Source organism: Scomber scombrus, chromosome 14 (assembly GCF_963691925.1).
Source record: "Scomber scombrus chromosome 14, fScoSco1.1, whole genome shotgun sequence".
Classification (NCBI taxonomy): Eukaryota; Metazoa; Chordata; class Actinopteri; order Scombriformes; family Scombridae; genus Scomber; species Scomber scombrus.
This window is the reverse complement of record NC_084983.1, coordinates 16,096,858-16,113,642: the sequence shown is the minus strand read 5'-3', so window position 1 is coordinate 16,113,642 and position 16,785 is coordinate 16,096,858. Positions and strand designations below refer to the sequence as shown.

The following is a 16,785-nucleotide window of genomic DNA, read 5'->3' as shown; positions in this document are numbered from 1 at the left end:
TATGAGTTGTTAACAGCTCCACTAAATAGTGATTTTCCCCTCTAAACTTCTCACATGGTTTCATTTCAATTAATGTTCAAATGATCCAATATTTCACCAAAAATCAAAGATTAGAGAAAAAGATTTGTGTCTCAGAACTTTGTTTTTTCCTTCTTTCCTCTCTACTACATCAAGCATCAATACTGTAACTACATCAAGCTCATAATACTGTACTGTAATAATGCACTTTTGCTTAGCCTATGTAGGAATTTTCATGCTACTGCAATACTTTTTTATGCAGGACTTTTACATTGCTATATTGGCACTTTTATTTAACCCTTACATACTGTTCAGGGTCAAATTTGACTCCATTAACATTACTTTTAGCTGGACGTCTCCCTAAATGTGACCCACAGTGTACAAAAATGTATATTACATCTATAAAAGGTTCTTCTGGACCATAAAATAGTGATTGTGAATATATCCCCCCATAAATAAGTTGATTACACTGACTGATGGGGAATTTTATGAATGTGAATTGGTGTACAGACTAATTATGAGTAAATATGTGAACAATATGTAAGGGTTAAGTAAAGAAATACCTTTAGTGAGATTTGGACCAAAATACACAAAACTGAACAAGAAATTTAAAAAGTAAAATATTAAAATAAATACTTTTTATGCATGCTTGATGAAATAACTACTACAATTGTGTGGTTTTAATCACTGCAGGATTTTATGGTAATGTGTGGATGGAGTTTGGAGGGGTCACTTTTTTTTTTGGGAGAGGATTGTAGGCGTGGATGGAGAGACTGTGTGCGTGGGTTTCCCGGATGGAGCAGCGACGCCATCTTTACGCCAGTGCTACCACCGGTGGGTCTTCGGTTCAGCGGGAGTGACGGGCGCTGTTGCTGATCCATCGCTGACAAATTCCTCCCTTTTTTTTCTTCCCCCTCCCTCTCCCCTTTATCGGGACGCCAAGAACAAGAACAAACCCCCCGAAAAAGGCACCACCATGGCGGACAGAGAGAACTTAGTGTATCAGGCTAAACTCGCCGAGCAAGCGGAGCGATATGACGGTAAGTGTCTCTCTCTCTATATATATGGCGGATCACCACCCTCCTCCTCCGCCGCTTCTGTGTCCCTGCGCAGGGGGCTTGGAGACGCAGGTGAAGCAGCCGTTTGTTGGGTGAGAGGAGACAAAATGGCGGAGGTTTTTTTTTTTCGGGGCCAAATGAATCATTAAATGTAAAAAAAAAATATCATTAAAAAATAGCAATTGTTATACTTCAAATGGAAGAGTAGCTTACATGTAAAAAAAAAAAAAAAAACACCCCTTATTTGGAGTATTTGTGTTCCACGGTGAGATAAAATAGTCCCCCTCTCCTTCTCCTCCTGCACATATGTGAATCGCTAACTAGCTGGTTTAGCCTTTCTGCAGCCCCCATTCAAAGAATAAAGCGTCCACACCCCATTTAAAAAGCATGTCTTCCGTAGGTCAATATCTAACTGTATCTGCTCCCTTTACAAAGCGGTGCAATTAATCTAAAAAAACTGCCCCTCTGGGTATAAATGCTAACAATGTACCGCCCCCACCAAGTGTTGTGGAAAAGGGAGGATGGTGCTAGCTCTGCAAAAACTGGCTTTTTGTGAAATTATAACTCACATTTTTAATTATAAGACAGTGTTAGAAGAAGTATTGAGACTCGTTGTTTTAGTATAAGTAGCAGTATAGTAATGCAAAAAGACTATTACAATTAAAAGCCCTGCATGCCCTAAACCCCCCCCCCCTCCCAAAAAAATGCAACTTCATAATGCAACATAAACTGCTGCATTATGAAGCTGCATTTTTGGGGGGAGGTATGGCAAAAAAGGCATAACGTGAATATACTCAAGTAAAATACAAGTACCTCAAAATTGTACTCAATCTGTTACTTTCATGTTGGATGCATGCTGAATTTAAGAGTGACTTTGCATTTAAACAATTATTCAAAAGACTATGTTGCAGCAGGTGAATAAATAAACATGAATAAATCAGTATTTATACTTAAAACTATAAAAATTGTGCTTCCTCAACTGATTTTCTTAAAATTATATGTCACATTTTGACTATAAGACAGTGTTAGAAGATGTATTCAGACCATTTGCTTTAGTAAAAGTAGTATTATGGCAATGCAAAAATACTCTATTACAATTAAAAGCCCTGCATGAAAGAGTGCATGACTTACAAGCTCATTGTGTCAAGTATTTTTGTAGCAAAGCATTCATTTGTAATATTTGACCTCATTTTATTAATAGTTCTCTGCCCTGTGAATTTTTTTGGTGTAAATCCCACCACCCCTCCCAGAAATGCAACTTCATAATGCAACATAAACTGCTGCATTATGAAGTTGCATTTTTTTTTTGGGGGGGGGGGTTATGGCATGAAATGAAAACACTCAAGTAAAGTACAAGTACCTCAAAACTGTTTAAACAATTAATCAAAAGACTATGTTGCCGCAGGTGAATAAATAAACATGAATAAATCAGTATTTATACCTAAAATTATATTAAAGTTTGCTTTCTCTTTGTTACACTCAGTCTGGTGTTTTAAGGATGCCCCCCATCGCCATGTGACTCCATGGTGACCGGGGTTAATTGATTAATAGGTGTAGCATCAATAGTATACAAGGACAGGCGAGACATGGATTATTACTACCGCGACACTTGGAGGTCTCACATTCATAACGTTAATCAATGATTTCATTTGAGCTTTGATTTTTAAGGTCATGATTTGAGTTTTGATTTTAAACATTTTTTTCATCATTTACATTTTCAAATTCTCCCTTTAAACATAAAAGACACATGGTTACATTTAATTACTTTATTTAAAATGTACCACATACCAAATGTTCACCAGTCAACTGGGAATAAAACCAAAAAGAACAACTACTAGATGGCAGAAGAACGGGAACTTTACAACAACAGCTTGAGTTTCCTCATTTGCAAAAAAGCCACCAGAATGAATCCATCAGGACTCATTCTGGTGGCTTTTTGGTGAGGAAACTAAATTTAAGGGTTGTACTTTTTAGATGTTCCCTCCACACTCATTCATTATGTACACAACTCAGGGGAAAGTGGCAGGTTGCCGGTAAGCTATGCTGTGTTGTCTTGTGAAATGTTTTTATTTCCCTTCGGATGTGCATCAGAAACACACGTTTTTCAACTTTGAATCAAAATCGTGACACAATCTAGCTGCTTCTAGTGATTATTTTATCAATTTAATGTCCTTTTCTCGTTGTACCAATAAAAATGTCAGAAAATACTGAAAAATGCCTGTTAAAATTTCTTAGATCTCATCTGATTAACAGTCCAAAATCTATAGATATTCAGTTTGCTGTCATGAAATTACTAAAACGGTTATTTAATTATCAAAATAGTTTAGATTAATTTCGTCAGTTGTTGCAGCTCTGATATAAAGACCCATATTTCTTTATAATAGATTTAAAACATTGGTATTTATTGGTGCATTTTAGGTATTAATAGTTGTATAAATTAAAACAACCCATTTTCTGGACAATATAGTAGTAGATTAATCAATAATGAAAATAATCTTTGAATGACATGAAGTACACTTTTTGCAGATTGACTAAAACACTGTTTTTGTTGTTGTTGCTGGAGAAGTCGGTGTCCAAAGACGGTCAATCAGGTACAGTTTGTTCCTGCTACTGGTGGAGCAGTGATTGAGATCGCCTCTGCAGAGCTCGTAATGCTGAAAAAATGTTTAAGTGGCACAAAGAGGTCATTGGGTTTTTTTCAGAGTGCAGGCCGAGCTGGAGGGTAAAGTGATCAAAGCAGTGCTCCTCCTGGCGTGAAGCCATTGTGTATTGGGTTTCTCCAGCATCAGCATGCTGCATTGAACCCTGCTATTGGCTTCTGCAGGTAACAGCAGAGCTGTGTGATATGACGATATATATCGCTTGAAGATAGAAAAACTTCTGTTGTTTTATATCGTGCTCTCATTTTATTTCATTATATTTCTAGTCATTTGGAATCTGTCCATCTTTTGTGCAGAGTACATTAATAAGTCCCTCTTCTTGGCCTTTTACTCACTGAGCTTTTATTGCACTTAGAGTAACATAACAAGTGTAGTCGTCGTCAACTCGAGTACTTCTCCTGGTTCATTGTCTCTCATCTGCTGCGCTGAGTCAGCACAGCATTCACACAGAGAGCAGAGACTTTTTTTCTCATTTATTTTTATTACTAATTTTCATTTCATTTTAAGCTCAGTATTATGGTGCTTTTCCACTATACAGTTCTAGCACTACTCTGCTCGACTTGACTAGACTCTACTCGTTTTTTTTTTGCTTTTCCATCAGGGATAGTACCTGGTACCTGGTACTTTTTTAGGTGAAGTTCCAAGCCGATACTAAATGTGACGTCAACAGACTGCCGGCCAATGATTGGTCAGAGAATCACTGGAAGAGTCATGAGCCGTCCCACACAAGAATCAAACCTGGCATTTTTAAATACTGGCAACAGCGTTACAGCGATTTGACTCTCTTCTCTTGCTTTGTTTGTGACAAAAGGCACAGGCCAAGCAGCAAGTACACCATCGCCTCCATGTCCTCCATTGTTTGTGTCGCGTATAAAACGAATTCACGGCAGTTTCGCGCAGCCGTGCTATGACGACCCCGCCCACGTTGAGTAGGTACTATGAAGTAATGGAAAAGGCGTTCCTGGTACCAAGTCAAGTCGAGCCGAGTAGTGCTAGAACTGTATGGTGGAAAAGCGCCAATAGAGTCTCTGCTGCGTTTTGCTGTCATTTGTGGTCAGGTTAGTTCTTCTTCTCAGCTCTGTGCCCTCTGTGTGTGTGTGTGTACGCTGTGCTCACACGGCGCAGCAGAGGAGAGGCAGTAAACCAGGTGAAACACTTGAGCTGACGAGAACCACACTCAGTACTGTAAGTGCAAATAAAACTTTGAGAGTAAAACACCAAGAATAAGAGTAATTTAATTCGGGCAAAAGATGGACAGGCATATATTCTCAGGTTGATCCAGAAATTGTAGAAAAGCACTTATCTAAATTATTTAGGTGGGTGTTTTTTTGGGTGTCTTTTTAAATCTTAATCCTCACATAATAAGCTTGTTTTCGTTGCTGTTTCTACCCCCAAATTCTAGACTTGTTTTTCACACTGCATCGCCTCGAAGACGTGAAACTTTAAAAGTACAAGACGGACAAATCACTTTTGATCTAGCTTCCCTCTCCTGGCTCGGTTCCCGGCATCACACCACACAGTAGTTGTACCATTGGTGGTGAATATCTGCATTAGAGGAGTTTGTACTTGGGCAGTGTACCAGGCAGTCCATTAATAAAGTACTGAGGATGACAGAAACCTTTCAAGGCTCCACACTGTGGCTAAAGCTCTTTGTTAATGGAAAGAAGATGTGCTCATTTTGAATCAAGAAATATTGGTGTATGCACTTCTTATCCCCAAAATGTTGTTAATAATTGTAAAGGAATAGACGGCTTAAATATTCACCCAACTTACACAAACATATCTTATCACATACATGTACATATGTTTGGTTATATTTGCCCAGGTTTGAGATTTATCCGCTATTTCTGCCTAAGTGCCTATATCCCCAAAACAATAGAGGTGAATTTGTCCTGATTAATAATCCATTGAAAACATTTTTAACTCTTTAATAGGGACTGTTTTTTTCCAGTAGAAAGTAGTTTTAATGAAATCCAAGGATATAAATTCTCCTTTTTGATGGATGTCAAATAACCCTCAAATACTGTCAAACGTCACAGCATGTGCATTGATACATTTACTGATTAATATGTTAATTATTTGTTGATTATGGATTTATCAGAAAATAGTGAAAAATGCTTGAAACATGTTTGTTAAAATGTCCTTAAGCTCATTGTGGCATTGCTTATTTTGTCTGATCAAACAGTCTAAACCACCCTGAAAAATATTCAATTTATTATCATGTATGGTAAAGAAAAGTATAGTAAATCTTCAAATAACAGGAGCTGCAAACAAGAATGTAAGAACATTTTATTATATAAGTAGTAGAAAAATAAACTCATATGTCCAATTTTTTTGGCCCCAAACGACTTGTATGCATTACATTTTTTTTGAAAATAGCCTGAAAGATATTGGAAACAGTCAGACCTGGTCTAAAATAGACATTCAGATAATTAAACCTTATCCAAAATGTTAATAATAGTAGCTGAAAATAACAGTTAACTGTATCTGCCCTGCTAATATACTCGTTAGGCTTCGTAATTACTAGAATTTAAAACAAAACCAGCTCACTTAGGCTTGTGGTTTTTCATTGAAGGGAAGGAAAAAAAATCTTCAGAACGATGATGTGAAAAGATGCATTTACCTCCATACGTATTATTACAATCTGGTGTTATACGAGTTATACAACATTGAAGTGCCTTATGTCACTCGTATCCTTGTGTCTTTCAGAAATGGTGGAGTCGATGAAGAACGTGGCCGGTATGGACGTGGAGCTGACAGTGGAGGAGAGGAACTTGCTGTCGGTAGCGTACAAGAACGTGATCGGAGCCAGAAGAGCCTCTTGGAGGATAATCAGCAGCCTCGAACAGAAAGAAGAAAACAAAGGCGGCGAAGACAAACTAAAGATGATCAGAGAATACAGGAAAACGGTCAGACACCGTCACACAAAGCCAAATCTACTGACTCATTGCTTTTCACTGGTTGGAAGCTGTGTGAGATAGTATGTTTTATAGTTTTCTCGGCTCTTTTAATTGTGAAAATGCAGAAGTTAATTCATGCAATAATGGTGAAATGTACAGTATCTTCAAGAAGGTTTAATTGTAAGGAAGCAGTAGTCCATTTTGTACCTATTTAAGTGGGAGTGAGAGTGAGAGTAACGCAGTGTGACAGCATGACAGGCTGTAAACCTTCACAAAATGTCCTCTCTAAATTACTCAAACACATAACTCTGCTGGAAACAGAGAAGGATGCTCCGCAGTTTGCTTGGATTTTTATAAACAAACTTAATACTGAGACACACGCACATACATTATTTTCATGACTCTGAAATCTGATGGTTTCACATAAGATGACGAACAGCAGTCTCACAGGTAAAAGATGAGTCATGAAGGCTGTTTGTAGGAGGATAATGTGGGGCGGCTGCTGCTGCTTTGTACTGTAACTGGACGGAGGCTGTGAATAACATTTGTAGGTCACATGTACTGAAGAAAGAAACATCAGTAATGAAGGGTTAGGGATTTTAAAGAATGACAATTATGTGCAGATAAGAAGCAGCATGAAACAGAAGCTCATGACAAATTAAAACGCAGAAGTCGACTCCTCCAAGTCCAAGTGCCGACTCTGATTGACTACGAGTATCCTGAGTCGGGTACAGATATCTGGCTCTTAATGGGACTCATTTTAAGGAGCTACCTACTTTTTTTATTTCATGGAGGTACGCACAGCAGAGGTAGAGGTGTCCGGTTTGGAACCATGGTTTTAGTATCTTATGATACAACATACCTTCTCTGTATTGCACACAGGTGTAACCACGGATACCCTTACATCTGCCAGTAGTTTGATTTATTCTCAAAAGTTTGACTTTATTCTCAAAAGTTTGACTTTATTCTCAAGAGTTTGACTTTATTCTCAAAAGTTCGACTTTATTCAAGATTTTTCGACTTTATTCTCAGCATTTTAACTTTATAATCAACATATCGACTTTATTTTTGATTTTTCAACTTTTATTTGTCTCCATTTGGATTTTATTCTTGACATTTAAACGTTAGTAATGCAAAAATTAAAAAAAACTAGTCGTACATTTCCATTTCTAGAAAGACAAGGTGTCACAGATGTTTTACCCTTTTTGGTAAGACTTTTTAAACTCCCCTCCACTGATCTTTGAGAGGAGTCTGACACCACATATCTTAATGAAATAATGAGGCACGCAGCAGCTATGAATCCACTTTAAATCACTTTTTCTACATTTCTGCTGCAGCCCTGCATTCATTCAGCGAAAGGAAAAAGAAACTTAAACACATCTTTTATCCTGAATAATAGATTTCACCATCACATGTGATCATTTCTGCTTTCATCTAGTAGCTTCTTTGTCAGATATAACATTACAGAACTCGCTGGCCCTAACTGGATAAAGGCAATATCCAAAGAAAGAGCACTTTTATTTACAAGGACATGCAGCCATGAAGTGATGTTTTTAAAATGTCACATTTAGATGACTGATATTGACCCTGGAACAGATACACAATACTCAGCCGGCTCTTCACTGACTCCCACATTACTGGTGTGGCATTAAACTTAATCATATCCAGCCCAAACTCATACACATGAATTCAATTATGATTATAATATATTAAATCACATGAAATCAGAGCTTATTAACATTATGCTTTATGACATTAAATCTCAGACGAGTTGAATCGTATCGAATCGGCTACAAATCATAATTATGTGTTAATGTTCTGACAGCAGTGTTTTTGTGTCTTTGTGTGTCTGCAGGTTGAGAAAGAGCTGAAATCAATCTGCAACGACATCCTGGATGTACTGGACAAGCATCTCATCTTAGCTGCAACCACGGGAGAATCTAAGGTTTTCTACTACAAAATGTACGTAATAATTAACGCGTGTCCATTCCTGTCACACAGATGGTTTTTTATTAGTCCACATCAGCATTGACATTATTAAAGCAAACAAACTGAAAACAAAGTAATTAATTCCTACCTTGTCGTATGCTGGCATGGACATGATTTGTATAATATATGCACTTCTACTAACCTCAGTATAGTTCTTCTTTGACTTGGATCAGTATTATTGAACCAGTATGCTGCCCTGATGTAAAATTGATGTGCAGCCCTGCTCGGTCTTGCTTTAGATCTAAAAATATCTCCAGCAAGTATGTTTTTTTTTAAAGTATTAACTGCTTATGATGGCACGATTGTGAGTAATTATATTTAACACCAGCAATAGAGACAATAATAAAGACCACAATCATTGAGTCGGTATCTGGTACAAGCCACTAAAAAACAATAACTATTTAAATGAAATGCGCTGTGACAAGAAGAAATGCCAGAAAAATAGCAAAGTAGTAAACAGTGTTAATTTTCAAAGGCCTGTTTATTTCAGGGGTAACACTTCATGTATTTGTCCCAGACTACAGATTCACTGATACTGATATAAGATATTTGTCCGATACTGACTCAAATAGCTGGATTGGTTACCATCAGACGGACACCATCATTTTAATAAATAATTCAGTACATTTATATTTATGTATTTGGTAGATACATTTGGTTTTTACAAAGTTTAGAAAGAATGTTTAAGTCAAGTGTGATGTTGCCTTACACATAAGTCTTTTTCACACAGTGAGACATACAGCTTAGTAATGAAATACAGGTATCGGACCGTTAATCTGTGTCGACTGATACTGTTAAGCCCAGGTATTGCTATCAGGACTAAAAAAGTCAGATACAGAACATTTATATCGTTTGAATGTGGTTTATAATAATCAGCATGTGGACTCTTTGTAATGCACGTGTGTGAAAGCAGATTATCTTTCTGACTCTGGTGTTTCCTCTGCTCAGGAAGGGAGATTACCACAGGTACCTGGCAGAGTTTGCCACGGGCAACGACAGGAAGGAGGCAGCAGAGAACAGTTTGGTAGCGTATAAAGCTGCTAGCGACATCGCCATGATCGAACTCCCTCCAACACACCCTATTCGTCTGGGATTGGCCCTTAACTTTTCCGTTTTCTATTATGAAATCCTCAACTCACCAGACCGTGCTTGCAGGTAGGCGCTCTCCTAACGTTATTCCCATGTTTCAAGGATGTGACTTTATTCTTTTTTTTTTAACAGGTTTAATTGCCCCTCAAGAGGGAATTATGAGTATGTCTGGTGTTTGTGGAAAGGATGTTAAAAAGACGTTTTCAAGGCAATAATTGATTGTAAAGTCTATAAAAAGAAATCAGTCGATTATCACGTCACTGGCAGGAGTGTGGTGGTATATTTGGCACCCCAATTTAATTTTTGTCAGAAGTGTTGCTTTGGAGCTCGCTTGTTGGACATATAAACATCAGACTGGAAGCACCGTGTGTGATGGGGAAGGGGAGCAAACCGCTCATAGTGCCAGAATTATGCTGAATTATCATCCAACTTTTCAGCTCTCCTCAAGTTTTTTTTGCCTCTTTTAGTGAGTGTGAAAAATGTAAAAAAGCATTGCAAAAGAATTCATGGACTTTCATGGAGTTTTTGGCTGTAGTGGAAAAGTTGGTGAAGCAAAATGCGACAAAGTGCAATCGAAACAGATTATATTATGATGTATATGAAACATGTGACTTCAGTGTCCACTCATAGTTCTCCTTCACCTAAAAGATAAAAATATACTTCCCTTCCTCAAAGTAATACATAAAACAAATGTCATATTACCAGCATATTTTCTACTTTATTTTTCAACTTTTACCAACGGTTCGAGGTTTGATTTGCACTCTTTTAATTACCTGTTTATCTTCTACTTTATCTTGGTGAAACATCTCTAAATATTCACAAATGTGTTCGAGGTTTGATTTGCACTCTTTTAATTACCTGTTTATCTTCTACTTTATCTTGGTGAAACATCTCTAAATATTCACAAATGTGCATGACGTGTCCTCTTCGAGTTATTGGACATGAACAACTTGTTTTTCTGCCCTGTAGTAAAAAAAAAAAAAAAAAGTGCTCTGAGGCTGTTGCAGTTTGACATTTTTGGTCCAATTTGGTAAAATGTGTCCACATGTTTTAACATCATTTCCTCTCTGCGGTGGCTCAAATCCCACATGAAAAGAAAAGCGAGAGTGTGTTCCAGCTGTCAGACGCTGAGCGAAATGATTCTCAGGAACGTGGCAACTTTCTTGTAACGAGTTCTGAAACTGAACGTGTGTGAATTTCCATCCCGACACAAAAATACCCCTCACTCCGTCTTTAATTAACAGAATCGAACACAGAAGCTTGTTGTTAGGTAGTAGAGATAACACCACATACTGTTTATAAGTATGACGACATCTCCGCTTTCTGCTGCCGCTTTGCCAAAGTGAAGCCAAATTATCTCCTTTATCGGGAGCAGCCATCTTTGCTTATGTGACGTCATTTGTAGCCAGAGTGTGTCTGCGCAGTAGAGACACCCTGCCCCCCCTCAGCTGTCACGCTGCCCGACGGAGGTTTGATGCTGCGTTACATTTCGTCCATTCCAGTTGAAATTTCCAACTTGGAAAATTACGACTTCCGAGTACAACTGGAACACACTATGAGAGCAGATGTCAATCATGATCATTTTTTTTAATTTCTAAAGATTTATTTTGGGGCATTACTTTTGCCTTTATTTGATAGTACATGGCAGAGAAGCCAGGGGGGGGGGGATTCTGACTTGCCAGAATCGAACCAGGGACGCTGCTATAATGTGGCATGCATGGTAACCACTCGGCTACCAAGTCGCTCGACGGAAACCATCTTTGGGGAAAAACGTATTTTTCGTCCCATCTGTGAACATGAATGGGACGTCTTTTTTAGGGCAGTTGTAATGTCCATCTCTTTATATACAGTCAACAGTTTCCCTGACTAGACAGTTAATCCACCTGGTGTGTGTGTGTGTGTGTGTGTGTGTGTGTGTGTGTGTGTGTGTGTGTGTGTGTGTGTGTGTGTGTGTGTGTGTGTGTGTGTGTGTGTGTGTGTGTGTGTGTGTGTGTGTGTGTGTGTGTGTGTGTGTGTGTGTGTGTGTGTGTGTGTGTGTGTGTGTGTGTGTGTGTGTGTGTGTGTGTAACCGTTGTCCTGTGTCCTCTCCACTGACAGGTTGGCGAAGGAAGCGTTTGACAATGCCATCGCAGAACTAGACACGCTGAGCGAGGAGAGCTATAAGGACTCAACACTTATCATGCAGTTGCTACGTGACAACTTGACACTATGGACCTCAGACGTGCAGGGAGACGGTGAGAGCTTTTTCTTTCTTTCTTTCTTCTCGGGGAGTGTTTGTAAATGTGATCTCTTCATTTCTGAGTGATTTTGACTGATTGATTCCTTACTGCCACCTTTTGTTGTAGATTTTCTTTTATTCTATGTGCCGACTTGTCCCTTTAACATGCTCCCCTCTTTCTCCACCCATCCCTCCATCCTTTCAAGGGATGATTGCTCTTGATTGCAGCTGAAAGAATGAATGATTCTCAAATATTCTTCTCTCAAAGTGCTTTAGCTGATACTATAAAAAGCATCCAGAACTAACTGTGAACAACTTTTTCCCCCTCCTCTAATTCCCCCCTCTAAGCACAGACGCTCTCTTCATACATTTGGCTCGTTATACTCACACACTCCTCTAATATCTCATCTCTCCCTCGTTTTTCTGTAGATTCTTAAGGACTGCCCTCTTGCTTCACACTCCCTCCATTATAGAAGTATTTTTTGTAAGTCTTTCCTCCTGTCTTTGGACCATTTCTAACCTCAAAGCTGTCACTCCTGTTTCACCCTCTCCCCCTTTCTCACTTCTCACTAACCCCCCCTCACTCACACAGCACAAAGTCTAGCCTTGCTGAATGTTTTGCAGTGAGGGAAGATGATAGTGATAGTGTTATTATTTTTTATTTTAAGTGTCTCCAAGGTGTCTGCAAGTCGCTGAAAAGTCCAATAATGCAAGTCTGTGTCCAAAAGAAAGTCCTGACTTCTGTCATTCCTGTGTAATTTCTGGTTGAGGGTTTCATTTTAAAATAAGATGAAATAACATAAGATAATCCTTTTATTATAGTCCCATGATGGGAAATTTTCAATGTTACAGCAATAAAGTGAGTAGAAACAATAGAAAGAGCATCACTTAAAAGAATAAAGGACATTAGTAGTAATAAGTGAACAAGCAATAAGAAGCAGTGTGATGTTGATATGGGTCAGATTTTAAAGTGAGAAAAAAATACTTTACGTCCCATATTGTAAGATTCACTTTTTATTGTAAAGATTGAACTTTTTCCTCTGAGGTGGAAACATATTGAATTCTTATCAAGTGATTAAATCTTGAATCTAAATTGAGAAGAGTTTGCGGACATCCTGCTCCTTCACCGTGCTCGTCTTCCTCACAGAGACGCAACCAGCTGTGTGAAAACTCACCGATGTGCAGAGTTAAGTTTTTTCTGAGGTGTGATGTAACAGACGCTGTGTTGCAGTTAACAGCATGCGGGGCCGCCGCTCCGTCTCCTGTGGCTCTCTCACAGCTCGGTTAGCCGCGGCGCTAACGAGCCCTGTTACGCTTTCTATTTTAATCGTGATGGATTCTCGAAGCCCTTTTTTGTTATTTGTGCCTCTTAATTTTTCATTACACCCGTGGCTGTGCTGTCTCCATGGTAACCTTTCTAAGCAACCAGCAGCACAGGTCCACAACGCTTTTTTTTTCTCACCCCCTTCGTAAATCTGAATTGTTTTGAAGACACTGTGGATTAACTGTCACACTCCCGGCCTGCATGCTGACACAAACAGTGGTTTCAGTCATGAACTGAACTTTTTAATAATAATAATAATAATAATGCGAATTTTTTCTTTTATGTTTGAAACTGACATTATTTGAACTGAATGAGAAAGAAAACCTGTTGAGTAGGACTATTTTTTGTTATAATGATTGCTTGTTTATACACTGAAGTTATAGGTTTGTGTGATTTTATAGTCCTTTAATGCAAAGGGTGTTTTACTGTAAATGGTTTTCATATTGGTGTGAGCTTTGATTTAAAATATATTGGGGTCAGTGACAAATAAGGGTTGGCAAGATGAGCATTTCAATAGTTTTTCAATTAGTTTTAAAAGCAGCATCAGGTTTGTTAAAATGTACATTTAGTATTTTTGTTGGTTTTATGTGATTAGAAATGACATTTGCACCATTTTTTTTACCACAAGTAAGACGGAATGCTCCTGAAAATGTCAAATGGTGTAACCACAAAATAATCATGAATATTAAATATTTTATCCACTTACAGTATATTTATGTGCACTTATATAAATAATTATTACATTTTTAAACGTCAAATGAAAAGAACATTTTTTCGAGTATTTCTATATTTAAATTTGAATGTATTTTGTCATTTTGACATTTCCTAAAAAAAAAAAAAAAAAATTGTAAATCATTTGTGACAAATTATGTAAAAAAAAAAAAAAAATGTAAACAGTGTTGCATTGCAAAAGTGGATTATATTTATTCCACATTTATTTTACAATCAGATTTTTATGAATAAAATACTGGTTACACCAATTGACATTGGGTTGCATCACGTCACTGACCCATTGACTAACTAATCTTAAACACCAGGAGAGAAACCTGGCTTGGCAGCCCCAAAAAGAAAGCTGTAAAAATCACAGTAAACGAGTGTGTGTGTGTGTGGTGACTTTATAGCTTCATATCACTCTTCAGCTCTCTGTTTACTCTAAACTTGTTTTTTATATTTGGATGCTTTCTGCTCGTGTCTAAACATTGGCTCTGATCTTTTATATAAAAAGACAAATTCACAATTTTCCATGTAAGTAAGCCTCAAATTAACATAGAAACCTGTTTTTCTTGCTGTAATCATTCCTCCTGTTTGTGACGATGAGGGACAAAATCCACATTTATTTAAAAGTTTATATGAAGCTTCAGTCGTCCAAATGAGTAAAATCAAGTAGATATGTTTCAACGTTAGTCTTTTTAGAGCCAAAGTCTCTTTTTTTGTTACTATACTTCCACCACAGCTCAACAGGGAAACACTAAGAGGGGATTTGATGCTAAAAAGGCTGCAAATGTGTCAGATACCCGAAGCCTCATATAAGTCAGTCACTTACTGTACATTAAAAACACATTTAAAGCTCAACTTCTAACGGTCAGTGGACTACTTAATGCATCCATATACTCTCTAAATGAAGGTGGTGGCTCTCTGGTTTGATGCATATCCCATAATAAAGAGAGAGGATTAATACTGCTAATACTAATAGAGTATATTTAACCCTGTCTGCAGCTATTTGGCTGGTTTTCTGTACTTTTTCTTATCTCATGTGCAGAACCAAACCAAAAATGAATGATCTACTTACAAAGTTTTATGTGTGCATCCAAAGCCTGATATATCTGATTCCTCTGTGCTGTAGACTTCACGTTATTGTCCAGAAACTATTAAAAAAGTGTATTCACTAAGAAGACTCATACCTTGTTTAGAAAGAGAAATAACGACAAATAAAAGTTGTAGTCTGCCTGTGAAAATCAGAATATTGAATATCAGAAAACAACCCTGATGATTTTAATAAATAAATAATGATTTGTGGTGTAACAGCGAGAGAAAATGCATCACGCTCCTTCACTCTTCTCCTGAGCAGGGCTGCGTCTGTTCATCGTAACGTTCACATTCAGCGTGTAAAGATCACAGCGAACCTCTTTTGACGTTTCTGTTTCTGTCTCTGTTTTTTTTTTTTTATCTCTGCAGGTGAAGAACAGAACAAAGAAGCACTGCAAGATGCGGAGGAAGAGGCCCAGTGAGACTGAACAACACGAGACAAATCCTTCCTCTTCTTCTTCCCTTAATTTCTGTCCTCCCAACACTAGCTCCTGTTCCCCAGCCACAGTTTTCAACTGGGTTTATACTTCAGCCCACTCCCTCTCTCTCTGTCTCTTTCTCTCTCTTTGTCTTGTCCATTTCCTCCCACCTGTCTCACCCTTTTGTCCTCGTATGCACGTCATCTCCCAGTCCCCTCAGGACCCGCTTGGGTCATTATTTCCACTTCCCCCGGGGGTTTTACCTTTTTTTTGTTGTTGTTGTTGATGTTGTTTTGACTCAGTTTGCAAGCCCGTACCCTTTAAAGGTTCATGTCCTCTTTCACTGTTTTAATTTTTGCTTTACTTTGCTGTATCATCTTTGTTGCCAAGTACGCTTGCCTGTATTTGTAACACACACATATGCAAGAGTTTATTTAAAGACAAAACTTTGCTGTTCAACTTTTTTTTTTTTTCTTCCTGTGTATGTGTGTTTATGAACAATAAATACTGTCCATGCCTCGGTCAGTCGGTCAGTTTTGAAACAGTTCAGTTTGCAAATTGAGGAAATATAGCGGTAATGTGAGGTTTAAAATGGATGCATTAAAGCTTTTTAGGAAGAACTAAGTGCCCTCTCTTTACTTTGTGGTTATAAAAATCTGCTCCTTCAACACATCAATAGATTTTTTCTTTTTCTTTTTTAATGACAAACAGCAGAATGTCCCCCCGTCTCCGAGCATCACTCTGACCTCTCCTCTCATGTCCACTCGTGGACCAAGTATTGTGCTGCAAGGCTGTAGTGCTTTTGCTAATGGCAGATAGCTAGGTAATGGCTTTTTAGCAGACAAAGTGTGTGTGTGTGTGAATGGGTGTGTGTGTGTGTGTGTGTGTGTGTGTGTATGTATACGTGGGAGGGGAATGCTCAACACTCTTTGATTGTAATGTAATGCAGTTTTGCATTGGCACTATATGGGAAAAAAAGTTTGGGAAATAGAGGCCTGCTGTATCTTTACCCCCCCCCCCCCCCCCCCCTTGCCCCTACCTCCCTTTGACTCTTTCAGGTTTTCCTCGTCTCAACTCTTCGTCTCTCTTTCCTCTCATTTCCTCTCTTCCTTCTGTTCAGTATGTGTAACGTAAATCTGATTTGTACTACTGGGTATTCTCACCGGAGCCACAAGTACCATCTGTATTCTTACTGAAACACAGCATGGAATTAACATTAAACTTCAAACTGAAAAATGTTAAATTAACATGTGTGGGATGGTTTTTTTTTTCTTTTTCTCCTGTCAGTGTGTGTTTTTGACCAC

The 16,785-nt window shown here is 38.1% G+C and overlaps 1 protein-coding gene across 2 annotated transcripts; it reads left to right on the top strand.

Moving 5' to 3' along the window:
* Window positions 1-831: 831 nt before the first annotated feature.
* LOC133993507 (14-3-3 protein epsilon) lies at window positions 832-16,724 on the top strand. 2 transcript variants are annotated; one of them, XM_062432490.1, is made up of 6 exons: window positions 832-1,058; window positions 6,446-6,645; window positions 8,492-8,598; window positions 9,574-9,780; window positions 11,812-11,948; window positions 15,432-16,724. In XM_062432490.1, exons 1-6 carry the CDS (start codon window positions 995-997, stop codon window positions 15,482-15,484), a joined length of 768 nt encoding a protein of 255 aa, XP_062288474.1. In that variant the 5' UTR covers window positions 832-994; the 3' UTR covers window positions 15,485-16,724. The 2 variants fall into 2 exon arrangements, with proteins under 2 accessions (XP_062288474.1, XP_062288473.1); XM_062432489.1 differs by having other exon boundaries at window positions 11,812-11,954.
* The last annotated feature ends 61 nt before the right edge of the window (window positions 16,725-16,785 follow it).

Excerpts from the sequence above, each read along its gene's own strand:
- LOC133993507 (XM_062432489.1), top strand. The coding sequence starts at position 995 with ATGGCGGACAGAGAGAACTTAGTGTATCAGGCTAAACTCGCCGAGCAA. Across the intron at positions 9,781-11,811 it reads TCACCAGACCGTGCTTGCAG|GTTGGCGAAGGAAGCGTTTG; the intron begins GTAGGCGCTCTC and ends CTCCACTGACAG. Across the intron at positions 11,955-15,431 it reads CGTGCAGGGAGACGGTGAGA|GTGAAGAACAGAACAAAGAA; the intron begins GCTTTTTCTTTC and ends TTATCTCTGCAG.